Source organism: Cydia strobilella, chromosome 7 (genome assembly GCF_947568885.1).
Source record: "Cydia strobilella chromosome 7, ilCydStro3.1, whole genome shotgun sequence".
Lineage (NCBI taxonomy): Eukaryota > Metazoa > Arthropoda > Insecta > Lepidoptera > Tortricidae > Cydia > Cydia strobilella.
Genome location: NC_086047.1, coordinates 19,677,287 through 19,703,109, shown reverse-complemented (window position 1 = coordinate 19,703,109; position 25,823 = coordinate 19,677,287). Strand labels below are relative to the sequence as shown.

General features: G+C 36.7%; 2 protein-coding genes across 4 annotated transcripts in view; both read left to right on the top strand.

Annotated features, from left to right (window-relative positions):
- Positions 1-260: 260 nt before the first annotated feature.
- On the top strand, positions 261-3,465 carry LOC134742854 (THAP domain-containing protein 1-like). Of its 3 annotated transcripts, none has more exons than XM_063676040.1 (4): positions 261-442; positions 643-820; positions 2,261-2,600; positions 3,017-3,456. In XM_063676040.1, exons 1-3 carry the CDS (start codon positions 363-365, stop codon positions 2,597-2,599), a joined length of 597 nt encoding a protein of 198 aa, XP_063532110.1. In that variant the 5' UTR covers positions 261-362; the 3' UTR covers position 2,600; positions 3,017-3,456. The 3 variants fall into 3 exon arrangements, with proteins under 3 accessions (XP_063532110.1, XP_063532108.1, XP_063532107.1); XM_063676038.1 differs by having other exon boundaries at positions 3,010-3,456; XM_063676037.1 differs by having other exon boundaries at positions 2,261-3,465.
- Positions 3,466-3,736: 271 nt separating this feature from the next.
- Positions 3,737-25,823, top strand: part of LOC134742637 (uncharacterized) — a 211,249-nt gene continuing 189,162 nt past the window's right edge. Inside the window, exon 1 of the mRNA XM_063675813.1 lies at positions 3,737-4,061. Coding sequence (XP_063531883.1) covers positions 3,941-4,061 — 121 coding nt within the window. The 5' untranslated portion in view covers positions 3,737-3,940. The remainder of the gene's footprint in view (positions 4,062-25,823) is intronic.

Genomic DNA, 25,823 nt, shown 5'->3' with positions numbered 1-25,823 from the left:
GCACGAGAAAAAAAAATAGAACCATAAAATTAACTGAAATTAGAAATTAGTATACTGATGAAATGAGTTTCTGCATTGCAGTATCTAAACGTTAACGCAATACGACTAAATTAAACAGTCTTTATAATTTGTTCTTGCTCTTTCTTTCATTGCGTGTACGCCTTTGCAAAACAAAGATGTTTGACCTACATTCCAACTCCTACATTTCTTTGCTTTGTTGTAAATTGTTTGTCAATTTATTCTGACATTTTGACATTTGTCCAACTTCTCCAAGCAAAATACAACAGTCAACAAACTATGAGAGCTTTTATTCTTTAGTTTTAGTCTAATTAAAAATATCTTAAACTATTAACGAATGTAAAATGGTAAGCTGCGCAGTCACTAACTGCAAAAATACTTCAGTTAAAATTACGAAACACACAAACGGGATTACGTTTCACAGGTAATATTTTTACTTTAGCATAAACTTGTAAACAATTCTAGAATTATCGCAGTTATCATAGTTAGCTGACTATTTCAAGACTTTTTAACGATTTTGACTGTATTCTGCTGATATTTTGTTATCATAAACAGCTTATTCGGGTTTTTATGGCAAACTTTTTGCCGCTTAAACTTATAAAAGCCTCACCTGTTGCCCATCAGGTTTCCTCGTGATAAAAAGCGTCGTCGGCAATGGGAAGTGGCCGTAGACCGGGAGAACTGGTCCGCCACGGCGTCGAGCGCCGTGTGTTCAGAACATTTTGATGCGAAAGACTTCTATGTGACAGACTCTGGGCTGCGTCGGCTGTCTGTTGAGGCGGTGCCTGTTATTAATATTTCTGTAAGCACATTTTTTATTATGATTGTGAGGGTGACCACAGTGGCGTTTACAAACTGAGGCCAGTAGCACATTTATCCAATTGCTGATTTGATGACCATTCTGATGGTCAAATTGTAGCCCCTCTCAAACCAAGGGCCTATGTCAGTTTGCCTGCTTTGCCCAATTTGTCACAACGGTGAGCCAGTTGACTTGTCTAACAGAAACACCGTACAAGTGCGAGTTGCACTCGCCCACCGAGGGTTCCGTACTTTTTAGTATTTGTTGTTATAGCGGCAACAGAAATACATCATCTGTGAAAATGTCAACTGTCTAACTATCACGGTTCATGAGATACAGCCTGATGACAGACAGACGGACAGCAGAGTCTTAGTAATAGGGTCTCGTTTTTACCCTTTGGGTGTGGAACTCTAAAAAGGAGAGTTCATTACTTGGCCATACTTGGAGCATGTTACTGACACTTAAAAAAATGTGTTTAGGTCGTCCTTCAGCTTCCATGTTGGTTTAGACACTTATGTGCGTTTTAGGGTCCCATACCCAAAGGGTATAAATGGGACCCTATTACTAAAACTTCACTCTCCGTCTGTCTGTCACCAGGCTGACGGACGCTGTTTAGCTATCTTTTGAACCGTGATAGCTAAACAGTTGAAATTTACACAGATGATGTATTTCTGTTGCCTCTATAACAACGAATACTAAAAAGTATGGAACCCTCAGTGGGCAAGTCCGACTCGCAATTGTCCGGTTTTTATTTTAATATGTAGTTTGTTAAGGCTTGTTGTGTATGAACTAAAATTAAAGTCAAACACATACTTTAATTTTAAATTATGTTAAAAAAGCAACAGTTCTATAATTATAAAGAACATTGTATATTTTTAAATAAACAATACTTGTATGAATAAGACTCGTTTAAATATTGCTAGCAAAATGACTGCATAATACTTTATTCTGATTACAAATGTAACTTGACTGAAATGGGGTCTAATTGGGTTTAAATACAATATGGGAAGTGCCCAAAATCTGATTAATTCAATCAAAACAGATGCCCAATGCGATAGTCTAGCAAAATATAAACTAGAGACATAATAAAATATGTATAAAATTATTTCTAAGTATAACATAACATAGGTCGCGGGAATTCGGTGGATGCGAGCGGCACAGGATCGGTCGGAGTGGCGAGCCTTGGGGGAGGCCTATGTCCAGCAGTGGACGTCTATCGGCTGACATGATGATGATGATGATAACATAACACAAACAAAGTGACTTTGATGAAGTCATTCTCGTAAGAACACATCAATCCGGATAGCAACTTGATTGAGCGTACGGAAGGCTCTCGTCCACGGCGCCTCGTGCAGTAGATAGATCCATATATAGGTAGTGACAAAAAATCTTAATAGTTGTATGTTTATTTTATAATAACGTATTGTTAATTTATTTTTCTAGATATGCCAACCAAGAGCTCAAACGGTTACAGAACTACAACCGGCTGACATTAGTCCCACGGATTCTGATGAAGTTATCAAACTAAAGTACAAACTACGAAGGCTAGAAATAGTTTCCTCTAACAGAAAACGAAGAATCTATGAGCTGTGGAAGAGTAATAAAAAATTTAAAAAGAAATTACAACAAATGAAAGCTGTTATTAAACATTTAATACAGAATAAGAAACATACAGAAAAAATAGGCACAGAGGAAAATACTAGTATAGATTTAGAAAATATTGACATACGGAACTTGGATATGCAGAATGTTGAAATGTCTTGTGAATTGGAAAATAAGTGAGGTAAATACTTTGCTTATTATTGCCAGATTGTGATCTACTATCTACTAATACAAATTGTGTTGTAAAGCCTGACCAGGAATATACGATCACGCGCCATGTTGCGGAATTTCACTGGAACTAATTTTTTCAAACAATACTGAACTGTCACCCTATACATGAAAATAACAGTGCCCTCTTGAGAATGATCATATATTAAAAAGTTGAAGTTTTTGGAAATTTCATGAAACAAGAAATAAACAAGACTTATATACCGGGATATAGACCGTGATTACCTTTTGTATTATTTATGAGCTCCCGTGAACGTGTGTGAATTAACCGTGAATCATTCAAAACTCTAAGAAATAAACAACATGCAAATTGTGGAAGTGGAAAATTTCAAAATTAATAATTAATTTTATTTTGGTTCTAGGTAATAGGTGAATTTGTCAGAAAAAAGCATTCAAGTTGTTTTTCCCAGAAATCTACAATTTTAAAATTTTAGGACAAGGGCCCGTTTATCGAAAGCTTGTAGCTTGTAATACAAGTGGAAGTCCCTTTCTAACAAAAGCTGTCAAAAAGGGACTTCCGCTTGGATCATCAAGTCTAGTAGCCTTCCATATACTGATCCATAAAAAAATGTATCTTATGTGACACACTTTGCAATATGTACCGTAAAGACAGGTTATTATGGTCCTAATTCGTGGTCCTGTGATTATATGGTCCATGTGATTTTGTAAATGTACCTACTTAATTAAATAATTATTTGGTGGAACTATGAAGTCAATATATCCATGGAGTAGCTAAGTAAGAAATATATAGTTGGTCAAGCAAAACTTGTCAGTAGAAAAAGGTGGCAAATTAAAAAAAAAATTGGCGCGAAGGGTTATCGTCCCATAGAAAATTCAAATTTCGCGCCTTTTTCTACTGACAAGATTTGCTTGACCAAAAAAACAACTAAATTAAACTTTATAATCCAGAACCAAGTTTTCATATTCCAAAATTCACTTTTACAATTGTATTTTAAAAATATACCAAAACCAAATCCCCTATCAAACAAATCCCATTTTTTCCTTAAATTTTTGTTTGATAACTTATCGGCATTAGAAACCTCGATGCCATCGATCGCGCCGCGCGCGCAGTGCCTCCCACCATTCGCCAGTCTTTCATTACCAACCGCTCGCGGCGCGCGTCAACCACGTTCAAATTTCGAACGTTCGAAAACAAAACACGCGTTCTAATTTCAAAATTTATAAAAGTGCGTTGAAAAAAACAGTGCAATGTGCCAGTGTTTTAATAAAGCGTGATAATTAAAAAGTTGCGAGTGAAAATGTGACTGTGTCTGAGTACTGTTTGTAGTTAAGATGCGGGAGTTTTTAAGGATTGTTTTGGTGTGTGCTTGCGCATTGCTTTTGACGGTATGTTGCGAGGACAGTGAGGAACTGGATTCGAGGGGTGAGAAGGATGACAAAGGTCTACAAACAGGTATGGAATGCAATTTATTAGATTTATTGGGGTCAGCCGGCCTTGCAAAATTCATGCGAGTTCTGCGATTTCTAATAGGTATGTAATGTAGGTAGGTACTTAAGTTACCTTCATAGACTTTCGCTTCACTCAGGTTAGTAAACATTCAATATTTTTGGACCTCAGCGGTGCCAAAAAAAGTGCCCAGTCGGCTGGATTGTAAACAAACTACCGCCATAGCCTATGGATACTGTTGACTGCAGGGGTATCAACTGTATCAAGTCCATTGCGGATATTGTAGCGACATTCAGGGGTATCTTTGGATTCTTGTATTCAAATTCAAATTAATGTGAAATGCAATAAGTAAAATTTGTTGCTGTGTTGGTGGTGAGAATTAAATAAATGATTCTGTAAGTAAGTAGGCCTTAAGGGCTGTTTTACATATGCCAATGAGCTTATGTAGGCCGTCCACACCTTTGGGTATCATAGGACTAAATTTATCATCATGTTTTCCCTCACCTCACAGCGACTAAATAAAACCGTAAAGGAGAAATTGCCCCAAATGTCCCAAAAACCCACATGCACCAACGGAAAGCAGAAATCAGTTACAAAGTTTGAGCGGTATTCTCAATTCAAAATGCATGTGCTCTTATCGCGTACGTACGTCGAGCACGTCCGTGCCGAATAGGCGTTCCAATTGCACGTTCATCACGGCGATTTTTATGATGATTTTTGGTCTTTCTCACATTTTTGTCTATTTTTAAGATTGAAAAAGCCTGTGATTCTTAATATAAACATAACAAACTTAAATCTGAAAAAAAGTTGGTTATGTAGGTATACAACTATAAACTTTAAATATGCTGAATAACGACATTCTAACACTATAAGGTCGGGATTACACTTGTAAGTTTTACTCATATCGTTATCTCATTCTAGCAAATAGCTTTGTCCCTACTTACGTAAGTAAAACATACGTGTAATCCTGGCCTTAGTAAATTGGTCACTAGACAGACAGACGCACATGGCTAAATTCATGTTAGTTTATTTCGTAAATACACACGTGCATTACACGTCAAATAATACATTTTTTGAAGATTGTAGATTGTAGTGCCTATACAATTGCGTTTGAAAATGCACTATTATCCCTTTTCGAAGCTCCATTCCTTGTTGGACAATCTCATTATGCATCAAAAAGTAAAAACTGTATTCTGCCTAAAAGTAACACTGTCGCGATTTGTTTCACGAGAATCGCTTGAGAAATAACTGTAGAGGAGAATAACCGGACGTAAGATAGCATTTTTGCCCAAGCTGAATAAAATACACTTCACTCGGTCGACAAACTATGATATGGTTTAAGGCCGTTCCATCGGTTTGCCGCTGTCTTTGTCACATTTCGCAAGAAAGAACGGGAAAGAACATACACACCAAGTGTCAATTTTGATCGAATTTTGTCGGTTTTTATTTATTTTAAAAACGTTACCTTACAATATCGAAATTCTAAATATGAAATTACTATTTATGTTAAGATTGTTTTTTCTTCTTTTTTTGTTTATAGTATCACATAATAAATAACCGAATAAAGTAGGATTAAAAGTCAGAGTTGGAGGTTACTTTGGGAATTAATTGTATCGAGCGAAGTTTCATAATTCGTGTATCGGAAGCTATGTTGTTAAAGATAATATAGTCAAGAACTACATATATTTTTTCCACGTCTACGAATATCAACGCCTCTTAGAAAAACATGATCATATAATGAGATTTTTCGCCTTCTGGCTCAGGGAACCGCCTTAAAGGAATTGTCGTGAGTTGATTCAGAAGTCGAGAATATCGAACATATATCGTCTTCCGTGTAGTAACGCTCTTACGCAACGCGTGGGCACAATTTCCATAAAACAAGCAGTTGGAAGGCCTATTGGAAGAGAGAGTGTCTATGAGTATTTAGTTGAACTAAAGTTGTTTATGGTTTAATAGTGTTGGCAAGCGTAAAAATTGAGGACTTACTTTGCCATGTTAACTTTAGGCACGGTGTATGGCGTTGGTAAGAGTGAGTTTTATGAATTTTACCAATCGTCGATTACATCACCGAAAATGGTTTACAAACCTGTTGAAATATGCAGCAGAATTGTACAAATTTGTTGAACTTACCGGAACCAAATAGGCAAAGGCCGAAAACCATCAATCTGGTGGTTTAATATAATAACCTCAATCAAGCCCTTGCCAGGAAAGACGGAAAAGCTTGGAGCAACTATGTAAAGAAGCCCAACCCTAAATAATGGGAACAGGCTAGTGAGATGACATGGGAGGTCTTTTTTAGTACCTATCAATGTTCAAGCTTCAGATTTAAGGAGCATGAATTGGGCATAATTACTTTTATATAAGTCTGAGCTGTAAACTGAAATAGATGGCATGAAGTAAAGAAAAAGTGACCAAGTTCTCCAGTGGCCGAGGTCGGAATCGAACGGGAGTCTTCAGTTTAAGTACACGGTTAACGCCTTGACCTCAATGGATAGAAGAAAAAGAAGAAGGCAAAATTTTTAGTTTTATACCTTTGAGACATCATTTGGCACTCAATTTTGGCTAGTTTGAGATATACTTCAGACATCTAGTTGTTTCAGTAGGTTATTTTAGGAAAAGCTGGTTGCGACGCCCTATTCAATTGTTGAGATTAAAGCCTCACGACTTCGCTGGCTCAGTCACCTGGAGAGGATGGGAGATGATCGAGCTGTGAGAAGAGCATATGTGGGGCAGAAGGGGACTCCGGTGGAAAACGTCCATGCGGGCGTCCCAGACGCTGGAGTGAAGTGACGAAGCCCTAAAAGACCTGTCCGTCCTCGGAGTACCCAACTGTCGTGAATTGGCGCTGGATAGGGCAGAGTGGCGTTCTTTTGTGTCCGGGGCCAAAATCCTTTTTTGGTTAGTAATGAGCCAGTGAAGTAGTATTTTAGTGCAAATATCTGCTTATGGTTAAGTTAAGAACTGTTAGCAAATATTATCAAATACTTAATTCAAGAACAATATTGACCTTCCTTGAGCACAAAGTAAAGGATTCACGAAATCAACACGCAAAAGGCAAAGGGTCAAACTTGATGCAAACCGGTTTCTTCCTAATAATTTTAATAAAAACATGATTACATTAAAGTCAAAATGCCTGTTGAAGATTCGAATCTTCACATGTTCATTGCCAGTGTCGAATTGATTGGTCATGTTAGGTTTTGCGTATTGCCTATTTTTTGTTCTTCATTCTTGGAATCAGATCATCGTCGTGTTTATAAATAGTTACGTTGACGTCATCATAATAATAATGAAAACATATAATAAACGTTAAAGTAGTTCCAACAATATGTGTAATTATCTAATTATAATATAACGTTAATGAATAACTTTCATTACTAAAGCAATCAATTAGATGTGTTTTAGTGCTCAAATTTCCGACCAAAATTCCGTGGTAAATAATAAAAGCTAAATGGAATAATTTAACATTCACAAATGTAACGACGTTGGAATGTTTTTAAAAATCTCTTTCCTCTACCCGTTCTCTAGAGTATTCTGATTATCTCAGCTTGTTATTGTTACTGAATTTCTCATACCCCTATTGTCTGTCGCACATGAATTGCTTTATGTACCTACTTGTAGAATTTATTTAGTTCTATCACACGAACAATGCCTCATTGCACCGATGATTATTTAGAAAAAGTTTTTTATTGTTATTGCCTTCTAAAAGATCTACTTTGCAATAAATTGCGAAGTAGTTTTTTTAATAAATTACTTTAGTCGTTACACCATATTGAAGTGTCCTCTGCGGTTTTTGAATTGTTGTCTGAGAAATTTGCATTACCTTTTGCGTTGTCATTTCGTTACACATGTACATGGTTATTGCGTTTCGGAACCTCTCACACTGCATTTCGTCTTATGGCTTCTCTACACGATGGCCCAGCGCTGGACCAGCGAGATGGCCATGCGATGGTTGAGAGCACGCACTGTGGCATTAGACCACGTGTAGATGCGGACGCACCATCGCGATTCTGTCTATATACTTCGGATCTGTTCTAACCTATCCTAGGTTAGGCACATTTGTCACTCAATGCCGTGCATGCCTTATCTATATTGTGGAACATTATTAAATATGAATCATCCGGCGAGCATAAGGCTAAAGGGGCCCACTGACTATCAGTCCGCCGGACGATATCGGCCTGTCAGTTGTTCGGAACTGTCAAATTTTTGTTCTAACTGACAGGCCGATATCGTCCGGCGGACTGATAGTCAGTGGGCCCCTTAAGCGCTAAGCGCTAAGCGTATGCTGAGACGCCGGCAACGCAGTTCACGCAGCGCAGCGCGGAGCAAATTTTGTAAGGTATAGAAAGTCCTGTAGCTACGGACACTGCAGTGCAAGAACGTTCCATAACTTCCATACTTTACAAAATCTGCTCTGCGCTGCGTTGCGTGAACTACGTCGCTTGCGTCTCAGTTGGTCTCAGCATACGCTTAGCCTAATTATGTAAACATTCGGTTTTACGCGTGCCTTATCGATACGTTATAATAGTTGTATGTCGATTTTATGACACGCGCGTGAGTTTTAAAGATTTACGTGCAAACAATGGCTATTAGTTTGTTATTATTGTTAGAAAAGTCAACAACTTGACAGTTTGCATAAGTAGAATGAGAACTTATCTTACCTAATATACTTAGGTACTTTACCTCTTTGACTTAGGTGTATCATGGGTGTATAACAACACAAAAAAGCACCATCTTCAGCAGTTTCTGAGAGAAGGAGAAACCGAATTTTTATCAATCCACCTAGTAGAACTAGCTTTGCCCATGACTTTGCCTTTTTCCTTGGCCCATTTCTGTAAAACAAGATCTCGAAAAATGTTAACTTAACCCAGCTAACAGTGAATCGTTGTAAAGCGGCCGTTACATCTTTTTTGAAACTATACGACTACGATGACACTGAAAAACTCCTAAAAATCACTGTCTAAACTTAACTAAATACAATTAATACGAAAAGGTTAATAAAACCTGGACCTTTAAAGAATTACCCTCCACTTTAAATGTACCATCAGTCACGCAATGCTTGATAATCTTGATATCAGAGTTTTGAATGATTCACGGTTAGTTTCACTAGACTTATATTGACCGGGATATAGACCGTGATTACCTTTTGTATTATTTGTGAGCTCCCGATATTTCGACGCAGTTACATGCATCATGTTCGATATAAGTATATATATATAGTTAGATATGGTCAATATAAGTCTAGTGAATCTTGATATCTATTTTTTTTTATATACGTTGTACTTCCCTCCATATTACATATCCATATATGCTTCCATACATGCTATGCTTCTCATGATCTTTAGAATCTCACACACACGCACACACACACACACACACACACACATACACTCACACGCGCTCACATTCACAAACACTTATTTCCAATGCTCTTTGCTTTGTTTTTTTCTTGTTGCAACCTGTTTTATTTTTTTCATTTTCTTGTCATCTTTATACAATATTACATATATATATATCTAGTACTGCGCAAATACATGTATACCTACTGCTAGATAAGAGTAAATGTGATCCGGGAGAGGTGGTGCTTCCTGCCGTCATACAGTTTTTACTAGTACGGAGGAATCGTTTCCTGCTCTTATGAACAACATGATGTAAACTTAAAATTGTACTTAAAGGAAATAAATAAATTGAAATCTTGGGTGTATCATATGTAGGATTGTCAATTTTTCATTTATTAATTTAAATCTTATTGGACCATATAAAAGTGGCCCTGAGTGATCTAATCACTGACAACTGTTTTCACACGTCTACCTAGACTGAATGTACCTATCATGAGACGCAATGCTTGTAATTTAAGATCTTATGTTACCATATGTTCATTGTGAATATATTGTGTTGTGATTAATTCAGTCATTCAAAATTGGCAAATGGCGGACTTAATGTTTTTCTACGAGTCGACCATTCAAAATCCATCTTGGTACTGTTTAGATCAACGTGCTCAAAATTATCTGCGCTGTCAAAAGTTTAGGTGTTCTTAAGGGCGCTCCAGACTAAGCGGCTTCGCGCCGCGCTTCACGCACGAGTGTGGAGGGCGCTTTACATAAACTTTTTACAAGTTACAACATAGTAGATGTGTTACCTGGATAATTTTCGGCACTTCGTTCTCTTGGCCACTTCTGCTGATTGTATCTATAACGCAATCAGATTGTTAAATGAAAGATTACTCATAATAGGATGATTCTGACAGCTGTCAACCTACAAAATGGCGGACCAATCAAAATGGCCTCCCACTGTGTTCTTATTCAAAGCACATTGCATCGCTGCCCTTTACCCAGCTAGGGAGCTCAAGATATTGGGAAATTATACAAAATTCAGGCTCATCATTATATTAGCGTCACTGTTCACTAGCAATTCGTAAATCTTATGACAAAGACATAAAGAATACCAATGACCAGTTACTTATTATTGGTGTTACTACACGTCGTGTCAAATCTAATCAATCAGGCATTGTTGTCAGCAATAAGCCTACATATCAACGGTCAATTTGTTATGATGCGTTTGAGAAAGTTGCAACACCGGTTGACCAATTTGCTCTTGACCGTCAAATTTCACAATGTTGTGGATTAGCTTACATTGTGGTTATCACTGTAGCTATCATCGGGATTGCATCAGTTAACAAAAGCCAAGGCTTGAGTTAACTAGCGTTCATGATCATCCGATTGTTAATATGAATGATATCAATACAGAAATCAATTTGAGAATGTTGCAAAATTTACGAATTGGGTACTCGAGTGAAAACATACTGTTTCTTTGTTCAACTTCAGAGAGATTAATGTCCAACTATTCCAAATAAAGCGCAATGATTTAGCTTATTTTTAATCAATTAAATTAAGTGCTGGGCAATTACCTAGCTTAAAACAAATTTATGATATGTTAAAATCCGAAAATATTGCAAAATTTATGCACGATGGCATATTTTCAACTTGCCATTAAACATCAAAAGGAATTAATTTAAAATTGTATTTTGCTGATTATAATTTAGTGCCAGATTTTCGTAATGCTTATTTCTCAGGATAAAGGCCTACTTGTCAGAGTATCTTTATAGCCAGAGATACATTTTATATTCACGTCGCTTTCAATGGTTTAAAAATATTTTGAAATGTACGAGTATTCTAAACTTCCGAAAGTAGCCTTTGTGCACTAGGAAACACGAGTAAACATGAATGTCCGAAGCGAATGCGAAATGCACCTTCCTGCGCGCACAATGGAAGCGCGCTTCCTGAATTAAACCTTATTTACATACGCTAACAATGCTCATACAACATACTCGCTACTGCCACTGCTATTTTTAACAGACTTCAAAATTTTTAAACAGGAGGTTCTCGACTTGTGTTTTTTACGTTCCTCTAGCCACGATAGACCGTGAACTCTGTGTACAAGAAAGGTTGCCTATCTGGGCCACAATCTCAGGCACTCCATATGCGAAAGTCTGCAACAGATAGTAACGGCCATAGTGGCAGAAAACTACGTTCTGGTGGCAGAAAAACATCTTGGTTGCGTAATATCTGGGAACGGACCAGAATCGGAAAAACCGATGAGCTTTTCAACCTTGCACAAGATGGGGAGGAATATGCGGAGCTGACTGCCAACCTTCACTAGTTGAAGAGGCACTAAAACAGAGTTAACAGAGAGCCTATGTTTAAATGTAAACTAAGTATGCTCAAACACACCCGACTTGTTAGTTGAAAAAGGCGTTAAAATAAAATTTTCTAAAGGAAATCACCGTTCGTTTAAATTTGCTGCCTTTTTCTACAGACAAAGTGGCTGTGCCAGAACATACTTATATATCTATCAATTGTTAAGCAACAGTATTTATTATCCAAACACCTGCATCGCCCTCGAGGCGCGGCGTCCTGCACAATTGTTTCCGAACAATGCTTGGGAGCGTTTTCACTGGCCTTTTCTGCATTTTACACACGCCAGCCGACATTGTTTGAGAATTTTACGTGGTTTAGTGTGTAGCAACGACATGTGCTATCGATAGCTTTATACTACGGTTTAATTAAACTCAACACAAAGCCAACAATAGATAAGAACCTAAGGCCAAATGGTAAATCTGGCTATGACTAGTCATAGGGCCCAGAGCATCATAGGCAACACAGAAATAAACTTGGCTGGTAACTATGTTACAGCAGATTTGAATCTCTTTTCTACTGCGTGGTTGTAGGTTTGGTTTCAGTTCAAACACAGCCTTTAATCTATTTACAAAACCACCAATGAGATGGATGGATCAGGTCGAAGCTGCAGTGATGGGTTAGCACGAATATGCCAGGAAGGCAGCCGACAGAGAGGAATGGCGGCGTGTTGTGAAATGTGAAGCTCGCAGCTAATCGCTTAAGTGATGATCACAACCACTGTCAAGAGTGAAACGACACAGAAGAATAATCTATCTATTTTAACCAAGGGCCTGACACTCTTTGATAGAGAAAGATAGTCTTATTGTGATTCCTATAAGAGGAAAGAGAAAATAGTGCCATGCTTTGTCCTTATCACCGACCGGGTAGCATCATAGGTAGGAGGCGATGGCAAAATACCGAAATTTATAACAGTGAAAGAGAAACAATCCTATGCTGCCCAAATTGTATATATTGACAGAAATATCCAGCTTAAACTATCGTGAGACATAATTCAAAATATTTAGATCAGTACGGTTTTTACTCACTATTATTTTTAGTCGCTTTTGGCGACATGTTTCGGATTCTTTGGGAATCCTTCCTCAGGCACGAAAAATAATAGTGAGTAAAAATCGTACTGATCTAAATATTTAGAAATATCCAGGTTCAGGACAGATGAAGCGACTCATTCAGGTGTATCTTATAGAAAATTTCCAGTGAAGTCAATTTACCTACCATAATTTGTGAAGTACCTACCAGGTTTTGATGAGTCTGAAAACTGTTAACTTTTTTTAGCTCTTATTACTTTAGTACATACATTGTTTTCACACTGAAAACTTTGTATAATCTCATTTGAATAGTCTTCACATAAAGTAGGTACGTAATACCACTCGTTTTATGCTCAACATAATGGATGGTTAAAGAGAAGCCATGATTCAATATATTTTCTTGCAAATCATCTAGTTTGATAGATATCCTTCATCAAAGTGCTTAAAGACTTACCTTATTTGCGGTTTGTTACTTCATCAATACCATCAATACAAGCATATGATTATCGACATAGCGAAGCGAGGTCTAAGGGTCAACAAGGGGCGTGAACTTTCATGTTTGTATGTTCCATAATTACATATTTCTCTTGTAATATTCATGTTATTTCCTAAGAGCATTTCTCCAGAAACATCATGTCTCGCACAGCTAAACTGTGGAATAATTTATCGCTCGCGGTATTTCCGGACCGATACGACACAGAAAAGAGCGTACTCCCATTTTAAAGGCCGGCAACGCACTTGTAACCCCTCTGGTGTTGCAGGTGTCCACAGGCGACGGCAGCAATTGCTTACCATCAGGCTATTCGTCCGCTCGTTGGCAACCTATATCTAAAAAAAAAAAACCGGCCAAGTGCGAGTCGGACTCGCGCACCGAGGGTTCCGTACTTTTTAGTATTTGTTGTTATAGCGGCAACAGATATACATCATCTGTGAAAATTTCAACTGTCTAGCTATCACGGATCATGAGTTACAGCCTGGTGACAGACAGACAGACGGACAGCGGAGTCTTAGTAATAGGGTCCCGTTTTTACCCTTTGGGTACGGAACCCTAAAAAGACGGCATTTGAGTTACTTTTTGCAGTAACAATTAAGACGTTTAAGATTACCAAGTTACCAAATGCGCTCTCAGTTGTTTTTCCTCCACATAACACTTACAAAAAAAGGAAATTACCAAACTGCAATACGTACTCATTGTAATCGAAACCAAGCAATGATTGCAAACATACTAAAACCAACCTTAAAACTTTTTAAATAAAGTTCATTTTCCAATTGAATCGCATGTTTCGCAAGTGGTTAGTGGCCGGAACGATTCGAGGTTCATTCAAGAATTTTCACGTAAAAACGGTATTAAAAACGCATTGCATGCATCTTACTCGCACATATGTGCGAGTATGATGTATTGATATTGCTCTTTGTGTTTAATTTTCGTGTCTGAATTTTCTTTAGTTCTGAGCGACTTGTTGAAGTTGTTGGTAATCGCGTGGCAAGGTTTTCGGAGAGTATTTTAACGGTAGGAATATGAAATGTTTTAAAAAGCATGTACTGCTTATGCTTCTGGTTTTCAAGTATACTTATTCGTATGTTTATGTATCGACAAGTGTTACATTGATATAGCCAGTGATTTAACATGATTTTCGTAATACTTACTATAGAATTGATACTTGAGTATGTCCTTAACCCTTAAATGCACATTGTTGCCAAATGTATACAAAGCATTGGACAGCTCACAGATTCAACAGAAAAAAGCTTAATAACTAAATAAAAACATTTTTTCCAACCAAAAATAAAAAATCATGCATTTAAGGGTTAAGAAAAACCTAAAGACTTAACCGTAAAATAAAGAAGGGTTTAATAGGTTATGTTTGTTTCCACTGCAATTATTTACATCGTCGAAGATAATGTGATTTTAACACTTAAAACTTTCGCGGTTTAAACACATTAAATCACATTTAGAAACGGGTCTATCGCGAATTTATTTTGTGTCGAAACGTCGGTAAATAAAGGTAACAAATAAAATTCGCGATAGACCCGTTTCTAAATGTGATTTTATCCGTTGAATTTAATTATCTAGTTGAAGTAACTAAAACGCTGTAGCTAGTATTTCATTCGTATAGTTTAAGTTATCGGAAGTAAAAAGCCCATCGTTTTTATTCGTACTTTTATTATATCGGTAAGTAGGTATATATTTTTCTAACAGATCATAACAAAGGAAAATTTGATGTCAACGTTATATTTGATGAACACTTATCAAATACTTATAAGTTAAAAAAAGAAACGTTGAAAGGTCTCATTTAGTCATATTTTATATGAAATTCTTCCCCTCCAAAAAATCTTTTAAAACCCCCCAAACGTAAAGCATTTTAAATACATTATTCATTAACATTAGGATTACAATAAAAAGGTCATGTGCAATTATAGTAATCTTAAGCGTTAGTTTAACAAACCTTCACTGACTCCCACCGAGGCTGCGCTCGCGCATACAAATCCTTTGCGCAAAAGTTGAACCAAAATGACGTTTACGTAAACGGATTAGGAGTCATTATAAATGCTTTATTTACGTGGTTTGCACGTTTAAATACAGCGAATTATAAGCGTTTAAGGCAAGCAATAATAAACTTTATTTCTATAGTGTTAAACCTTTGACGTTTATTTTGTTAGTTTGTAAGATTCTGCGTGGGGACTTATAAAGGTAAAGTATATGACATACAATTATTACTCACTTACTCACTATGTTAACGTGCATTATGACAAAGATAGATATAACTCCGTAATAGATGGATACAGTCTAAGGAAAAAACGTGCCTCGAAAATCACGAAAATTTAATTCTCGATCAGATGGCGCCACTAGTTTTGGCCTACACTCGTATAGAGGGCGTTGACTGTTTCGTTTGTTATTTATAATTTTAACGCATACCAGTGAAAGAACATGGGTCAAAATCATATAAAAATAATTAATGCAAATAAAAAAATCATTTATCCATATTTGAATACATTTTATCGTATTTTTATAAATATTTATTTTTAGTTTTAAAGTGTGTCGACAGATGGCAGTGAATTTACTGGGGTTACAAAATTTACTATGACAGTACAGCTCTAGTATAAGTTACTCTATTATGATTATGATGTTCCAAAACGTTTGGTAAGGTTATTTAGATTTTGACATTATGGGTTATTGTGTCTTCTGTCCGTAAATGTACCTATAGTTGTAGGACTTGTAGGTACGCTTCAAAATAGGTATAGGTACAGTAAAAAGGAATATTAAATAAAATTCATTATTGAGAGCCTAACTCGTTAATTTGTAAAAATTACTATTACGTCTTTCCTCTTACATAAACTTAAAACACACTAGAAAACGCTTAAATGTCGTCTTCACCGAACAGTGTGTCGCAAATATTTGTGTCACCAAACCGGTCACATCTTCATATGTGCCATTCTCAATCAAAAGGGTACTTATTGTCGGTTGTCAATAAGGCGCTACTTCCATATAGCTTTAATTTGAAATCAACCTTATCGACAAGCGACAATGTTGTATGGATGGATGTTGGAGAGTCAATAGTTCACGTGTGTTGTTTCGTCATATAACGCGTTGCTTCAAAAAGATGTATGTCCATACACATATTATAGATATTCGTAGACGTGGAAAAAATATATGTAGTTCTTGACTATATTATCTTTAATATCATAGCTTCCGATACACGAATTATGACACTTCGCTCGATACAATAAATTCCCAAAGTAACCTCTTACTCGGACTTTTAATCCAACTTTACTCGGTTATTTATTATGTGATACTATAAACAAAAAAAAAGAAAAAACAATCTTAACTTAAATAATAATTTCATAGCTTTCGAATTTCGATATTGTAGGGTAACGTTTTTAAAATAAATAAAAATCGACAAACTTCGATCAAAATTGACACTTGGCGAGCATGATCTTTCCCGTTCTTTCTTGTGAAAGGTGACAGAGACAGCGGCAAACCGATGGAACGGCCTTAACAAAACAAATTAAATAAGGTGTTTAAGTACACAACGTTGACTTAGTGTTGACTGACGTGAGTATAAAGTGTGATGTTAAAGGGTCTATAATTTTACTTGTAGTGCTGTTGTTACAGTATTTTTCAAACACGTGGTTTTTTAGGGCTCCGTACCCAAAGGGTAAAAACGGGACCCTATTACTAAAACTCCGCTGTCTGTCTGACTGTCCGTCTGTCTCATGAACCGTGATAGCTATACAGTTGAAATTTTCACAGATGATGTATTTCTGTTGCCGCTATAACAATTAACAACAAATACTAATACTAAACTAAGAGTAAAATAAATATTTAAGTGGGGCTCACACAACAAACGTGATTTTTTTACCGTTTTTTCCGTAATGGTACGGAACCCTCGGTGCGCGAGTCCGACTCGCACTTGGCCAGTTTTTTTCATATGTTAACGTAATTTTCCTTTGTTTTAAGTATGTTATATGTTATAAAAGTTAAGAGAAGTAAATCATTACTACTTAACTACTTTAAGGTGATGCCTGCAAAAAAGGTGAAAGTGCCCTATTTGAGGCATTTAAGCTAAATTATTATTCACAACGACGGGACTTAATCGCGTAAAATAAGTTTTAAATTCACCTCCGACGTTTCGAGGGCGTAACTTACTTTACGCGATTAAGTCCCGTCGTTGTGAATAATAATGAGTAAAAATCGTGAAAGTTTAAATCAGTGATTTAAGCTAAATGTTTCTAGAAATATTTGATAAATTCCTAATCTAGAAATGTGCTTAATATTGTTTTTTACGGTGACCTGTTCTCCTTGGCATTATAATCGTTACTTTTGTCAAAACATCTCAATGCATCAATGAGGAAAAAATGTGCCCACGCTTACCAAGAAAAGTGACCAGTTTCCTATTGACAATATTTTACTACATAGGTATTAGTTTCTAGAAATAAATACCTACGCCTACGTAATGTTATTAATTGTGGTTTGTTTTATTTTGAACGTTAATTTTTATTTATGATCTTAAACTGACGTTCGTTACCTACCCATTATAATAAAATAATAATTAATAACCATGAGTATTTAAATATCACTTATTTTTGATTTACTTTGCTAGCGTATGTTTTAGTGTCGTTTATATTTTACTCAAATATCCAATGTTAAATACAAGTCCGGATCTAGAATGCTCTACGCTGTGCTGCTGCCCTGCACAAAGTGTTAGTGTCCAAGCTAATGACCAGGAACACGAAGCTTCGAATATACAAAACGATCATAAGGCCAATTCTTATGTACGGATGCGAAGCCTGGACACTAACACAAAAAGAGGAGCGCGCGCTGCTGGTAGCCGAGCGGAAGATCTACCGCAAGATATTGGGACCCACACGTCGAGAGGATGGAACCTGGAGACTCCGCAAGAACCAGGAGATTGAAGATCTGGTGTCTGAGCCGAACATCATCGGAGAAACGAAAGCCAGGCTTCGATGGCTCGGGCACGTAGTCCGGATAACGAATATGTACTGAAATTTCTTGACAAGTCCGCGTAGTTTCCCCGCGTTAGTATTTATATTCTCTATCTAAAAAATAGTGTCTTGAGTGAACTTGATTCCCAATGGCTTGCCTACGAGTAATTTGAGCCAATTTGGTTGCCTGCCTTCCCACTGAGGCGAAGATAAGAGGAGACGTGAGGGAATCACTGATTTAAACTTTTACGATTTTTACTCATTATTATTCAACAACGACGGGACTTAATCGCGTAAGATAAGTTTTAAATTGACCTCCGGTAGTTAAAAAAACTCGCGCGCCTAGAAGATGTTGATGTCAACTTTAGCCAGTCTTCTCCGAGACCACGGGGACAACGCCGTCCTCGAAACGTCGGAGGTAAATTTAAAACTTATTTTACGCAATTAAGTCCCGTCGTTGTTGAATAATAGTGAGGGAATCAGTTAAAAACATTGATTGTAACTATGTAATGAAACTCGCATGCGAGTTCTCGCACCGTCTAAATGCTCTGTGACTTTCATGTGACTTATTAACGCAAGCGCTCCAGTTACGAGTTAATTGCGAAACAAACGCGAATATCGACTTACGAACCGAGTAAAAACTGCAGTTACGCTACAATACTAACTACTCGTATAACGTACTGCAACCAGTTGGAAATGGGACCTGTAAACCAATTCGAACTTCCATTTTGTCATCAAAATGATGTCATTTGACGCGGCGCGCAGCAGTAAGCGACTCGCGCCGTGAACGCTACTAGCTCATGCACTGTTTGTGCTTGAAAATGAAGAATGGAAACATGTTGCGACTGTTGCGAGTGAGTAAAAACACATGAGGTACGGTTCAACCGTAAAATTAGCTTAATATTATTTTTTACATGTACTTACATAAACAAGTATGAGCAATATGCATGCGTGATAACAAAATGACATCGTTTAGATATCAAAATGTATGTTCGAATTGGTTTTCTAGTTCTTGTGGATCTTTCGCATTATTACTACCTAATGAATGATTTAATAACTACTTATTTCCATTGAGCAATCAAAATCGAGGCGATTTTTCTGCGTATTTTCTTTTAAACCCATTAGGGCCACTAATCCGGGGTTAAGCGGTTAAAGCGTTAACCCAATGTCAAATTATACTGATGGTAACTCCAGGTTTAACCGGAATGGTTGCGAATGAAGGTAAAGTGGAAAATCTCAATTTCTCGGGCGAGACTCGTATTTGCGACTGGGATACCAGCCCCCCGCTCTACCAACTGAGCTGTCGAGACTTATCCGCAATACAGCGAATATTTCCACCATATCCTTTCTACGCGCCGTAACGACATTACGTCATTCACAGATGTTTCGAATTAGTACTAATTCTTTGACTGAAACGTACATAAAAGATAGGAAGATAAATTTGAAACTGAATGCTACATTAATTCAATTAGAATGGATTTTACGAAGTTAAAGGTTAACGAAGAATTCATAAACAGCTGTCAGATTAACAATAAGCTTGACCGAAACATATTGTTTCTGCATTATAATGATGTTTTTAATGTAAATTACATTGAAGGGCGACCGCTTGAACGGAGTAGCTTATTGAATCTATTCAGTTGGTTAAATTAATTATTAATTATGTTGTGCTATAGCTAAGTGGCCTTAATTAACAATGACCTTGTGATATTAGCAATTAAAGTTAATGCCGATTGTTAGGATTGTAATGAGGTAAAAAACCCACAATCGAAAATGGTTTGAACTGTCTTAGAACGAAACAAAAATCTGCAGTCTGTGGTTATTGTTATTAAATGTGTATTAAAAATACATGAGTGACCATTTTAAAACGAAGATTGTTTGACATAAATTATTTTTTTATTTTATTTTTTGAACAAGCAGAAACTTCTGCGAATTATTATAATTAAAAGCGAAGATAATACTGCCTTGGGTGACTCGCGTGAGACTCGATAAAAGCAAGGCAGTAATTTTTCCAATTTTAAATTTATTCTAAAGGGGCCCACTGACCATTAGTCCGCCAGACGATATCGGCCTGTCAGTTAGAACAAAAATTTGACAGTTTCGAACAACTGACAGGTCGATATCGTCCGGCGGACTGATAGTCAGTGGGCCCCTTAATTTGCTCGACATGTTTCGCTCCATAACGAGGATCTTTACCGGGAGACCGATACTACCGGGAGCACGCGTTGGCGGATGGAAGCAGACTGCTATGGAAAATTATGAGCGAAACATAATAATTATGTACTTGTACGTTTGAATATATTGAATGTCTGTCTGACGAAAGTTTTGTTATTAAGTAATAGTTAATGGTTATTTAGATTTGTAGACATGTTTTTTAAACGATTACGTTTTTTTATCAGATTTAAAGTATAGGAACCTATGTGTATTATCTCCTCGGTTATTGATTACTTATTAAGATAATTTACTTAAAAAAAAAAAACTGTTTATTTCATAAGAGGTTAGGTACGAGATTCGTCTTAACTCTTAACGCAGTTACAATCTCTATATTTTGAGATTATTTTAACTAAGCTTAGCCTTAATTATATGTGTAATTCGTTTTAGTTATTTATTTTATTTTAATGTGTCTCATGGTGGAAAAAAAACAATAACATCTATATGTAATTTTCTATTTTATTTTACTTTTTTTTTTAAAGTTAAAACTTACTAGGAAAAAAAAAAGATTTGGCCTAGATTCCAGAACTAGTCTTGACCTATTAAAAATGACACCTATTATTACCTTTGTTTTCTAGTTGTACATTATTCGATGTCATAAAAATCATAAAATTGCGTAGAAGAATCTAGTTTCTCCATATGTATCTCATGGCGACACTGGCGAGCTGCTGTGCCGTCTGTATAAAGCCGGCCTGGTTTAAACTAGTTACAGACACATCAGAAATCACATCTGTCTTGTGACAGTTGTGACACATTGGTAGAAAGGGAAATAGTCTCACATATAACTTGAATACATCTATAAAGAAAAATGTAATTCTCACGTGAACCTCACATTTCTTCAAATGTAATAATTAATAAAGTATTAATAGAGGATATACCTACTATTTAATTTTACTCTTTTAAAAATAAAACAACATTTAAGGATAATTAATCTTAATTTTATGTAGGAATTTAAGAATCTGTCTGCACGGGCGAAATAACCCACTACTTCATTTTAATAATAAATAAATTTATTCATTATTTATAATATTAGCAACATTTTACGAGAAAATCTTACAAAATTCAACTCAACATCACAGTAAGGCCAATAAGACTTGTGTTATGGGTACTAGACGACTATAAATTAATAATTATTTGATACCTATCAAAGTATCATACTCTGGTGCTACAAGAGAAATCTCACGAGATGATCTATGAGAGAAGTGCTAGTCATTCAGCAGCTCTGTAGCTCTGCGGGCGGCCTAAGAAGTGTACCCTGAGGCACGCTACTTATTTATTTTTATCTTAACATGATACTTTTGTTTATTATTATTTATGACATCGATGTAATAGTAATAGTATATTATTATATATAGTAGTAAATGTGGCTATATGATAACAAAACTGGTTCTTTAGCGTAGACTTGAAGTTATAACAATATCAAACGCCTTACTGCGTTTTAAAACATATCATCAACCGTAAATCATATTTGAACTTCTCGAATCGTCTTTAAGAGATGGTAATCTTCAAAATAACAAGCCGAACCTAGCCTAAAGTCTCGTACCTACAAGCAAACCAGGCATAGGTCACAAAATGCAGTCCTAACCTTACGTAAACGCATTGTAAAATCAGTATTTGAACATCATTCTTCCGCCGCACAACCTCGGTGATAACATCGATGAAAAACAAACTCAAATCTACAGATCATTTAAATCTTAATTCATTCGAATAGAGCTGGAGTTCCAATGTTTTGTTCAAATTCGAGGTGGTTTCGATACGCCTGGCGAGTTGGAGATTGTTTGTTACGAAGGAATGCTTATAAAAGGTAGTTAAAACTCTGAGGGATGCGTTTCCTTGTTGGTATTTGAACAATCTTTGATTATGTCCTTTATTTGCCGTGCATTATAATGAGGTTGGCTGCAAGTTAATTAAAGTTAGGGGTATTCGGTTTGTCGTCGGAATACGTAATTCCTTGATGTTATCTTGTAGATTTACAAGTTTAAACTGTGGTTACGCGATCGTTCTGATACGGTACGTTGCGAACTCGCGAAGGCTGGGCAGAGTAGAATCATATAATAAATTATGATAAAAGACATATAATTTATTTTTATTACTATATTTGTAATTTTTTTATTTGATTTTTAAGTAAAGTGACAAAATATATGGAGTATAAAACTGAATTTACAATGTTTTGGTTACCTATGTTGTTGGCGTTTTCTTAAGACGTGTATCCCAGCCGGATAAAAAACCCACAGTAAAAAATTTAAAAACCTTCACATGACGAAAAGTTAAATGGAAAATTGACAAGTCAATATGTGAAAATGCTATCTATAAATTTACTCGTAAAAAAAGGTTATTTTAAAAATGATTCAACAAACCTCTCAATTTCTCAACGTATTGTGGGACTTATGTTAATAAAACGTCTTAACCACAAAATTAAATATGTAAGAAAGGAGTCGTATTTCCAAACAGTTCATTAAACAAGCCCTTGGCTGTAGTGATGTGTAAGTTAGGTGGGACGCGTAACCACAGTGTCAAAAGTATACAGTCGACCGACGACTTTGACGTGTACCGAGCTACTAACATCGCCAATGTATGCAGCTCGGGTGCGCGCGGTACACCTCTGGCCCCACGCACCCCGAACGATTGCCCTGTCTAGACGGTTTCAATGACTGTATTGTTTTATAGACTGTGGCGTAACCAATTAACCATATCCGTCTTGTGTAAGAGCTTGACAGACTTATAGGATCGTTTAATAAATATTTTAACCGCAGGTGACAAGCAGTTTAATGAATGGGCCAAAAACGTTTCCCAAAGTATTACCCCAAGCTATATTTACCCAAATTATCATTTCCCAAAAAATATTTGGCTAAGCAACTTATCGCAGTTTTACAGTTAGCAAAACTCTTTTTTGGCAAGTTATTGTTTAACAAATAATGATTTTTTTTATTATTTCTCATGTCCTATTCATATATAAATTATAACCAACATAAAAATTTACACATGCCCTTCAAATCCAGCTAAATTTCTTATTTCGTGGTCAAAGTTATAAACTGAACTTTCTGTTGAGCCAAAAGTAGATTTTAAATGGGGCATTTTCTATGAAAAGGGACCTTATTGTCGACGGCGCGGCATTGTATTTATATCGGAGCATCGTGAATAATGGCGTAAGCGCCATCGACAATCAGGTCCCTTTTTATAGAAAATACCACAAATATGTAACAAGAGCTATAATCGTCATTAACCAAAAATACTTACAAATGTTAATAAATAAATAAGAACCAAAAAATCGGCCAAGTGCGAGTCGGACTCGCGCACCGAGGGTTCCGTACTTTTTAGTATTTGTTGTTATAGCGGCAAGTGAAAATTTCAACTGTCTTATCACGGTTCGTGAGATACAGCCTGGTGACAGACGGACAGCGGAGTCTTAGTAATAGGGTCCCGTTTTTACCCTTTGGGTACGGAACCCTAAAAACCATCATTAAAGATCTTAGAACCCCTTCAACCGTATCAAACAAGCCTGGCATTCATACTGCTGTGACAAAGATAAATGGTTAGCTAACAATTAGTAAAATAGTGGGTGACATTGCGCACGCCTTGACCCGCGCAGGCGCATAGCGGCCATCGCTTCCTGGCAATGAGAAAAGTTCTCGCAATTGTTTTTACTTAAATAATGATAGCATATCCGAAGTGCCATGGATAAAATTTAAAATATTGAGTATGTGAAGTCCCCATCCCTCATTGACCTATAGCTTCAGCTATAGTTAGCTGAAGCCTGCGCATGAGAGGAGATCTGTGCCTAGCGGTGGGCCACTGAGCAGTGGGGACTTGGGGAGTGGGGAATACCTAGCTTATATTATACTATTATAAATTATAATTTATTATAATTTAGTATAAGGTATTAAATGTAATAGGTGTATAAGAATATAGTTGCATTGCAAATATACCTACCTTTTTACTTCTACACTATGTGACCTAAGATTCAATATTGTTATTACTAGGTACTTACATATAAAGGTACATGTAAGGTGTAAAGTATGCTAATTAAATAAAAGATAATGACTAGGTTCTAAGAATGGTTGACATAACATAAATGGCTTCTAAAGCAATTCTACGGAATCACCGGAGCAAGTAAATATGTACCTAATGATATTTTATAAGTGCTCTGTATAATAGGGAATGATTCTGGTTTTCTATACAAAATCAGTCAATCAACGCGTTTGAGATGTGGTGTTGGCGCCGGCTTTTACGAATACCGTGGACGGCATTGCGTACCAATCAGTCCATACTGGAAGAGTTGCGCATAAAACGCCGGCTGTCAACGATATCCCAGGACCAAATGCTTACTTACTTCGGACACCTCTCACGTCGTTCTCCGGATAGCCTGGAAAGAGTAATAATGACGGGCAAAGTTGAAGGCACGGGACCTCAGGGCACTCCTCCCACTAGATGGTGTGCTCAAATTACGGCACCTATGCAACTAAAACTGCACGAGGCCATGCGCTTGGCGAGGAACAGAACCCTATGGAGGAACCTGGTCTTCAGCAGAAGGACATGATGTCACGATCCTCAGTATTGAGGGACCGACTGAAGAAGAAGATACAAAATCAGTACCGGAACTGGGAATTCCCGTTTCTCGCCATACAAATTCAATAACGGGAATACTCGCTGTAACTAATAATCCAGAATAGAAGAATAACGATTTTCATTTTTATAAATAATTTAGGATGATTTAGGAGCAGGAAAATTTACATTAGTTAATTCTCCTTCAACTTGTAAGTATTCTTTTTCAAATCTGGAACGTAATAAGCGGTGGCGTATCAATTTTCCGGTTCTGTGAAAAAACTGTTTCTGGTGTTGATTTTAAAATCAAGTCACAACGCACAGATATCAGTACCGAGTACCAAGCCTTCATTGTATTATGGCTCATCCAAAAATGAGCATTTTCCCCATTGACACATGTCTCACTTTCGATTGACACCGCCATGCGTGTTAACGCATGCGTGCATCAATTATTGCGCCGACGCTTTTCCCCGGCTTTCTCGCCCAACACCCGTGACGAAACGCGAGACCTACGACTGTCCCTTTCCGTCGTATGGCTCTATGGTCTATGTCTCGCTCTCTATTATGAAACTTGCGGAATGCTATGGCTATTAAGGTTAATAGTTTAGTTTGTTATACGGACATATCATATGTGACAGTATTAGGTTAGGGCAAGGGAGCTTGATAATTTATGATTTTAAACATTGGAACATTTATGTATCGAAGCGTGAGTTTATTGAGAAACTTAGCTGTTAATGTTTCTCGCAGTTAACGACCCGGGTAACTCGTTTTCGTCCTTCCTATGGACATTGCAAAGTTAAGACGAAAGTGGAGGACCCGAAATCGCATTTCGTACAAAAGTAAGTAGTCCTCATTTT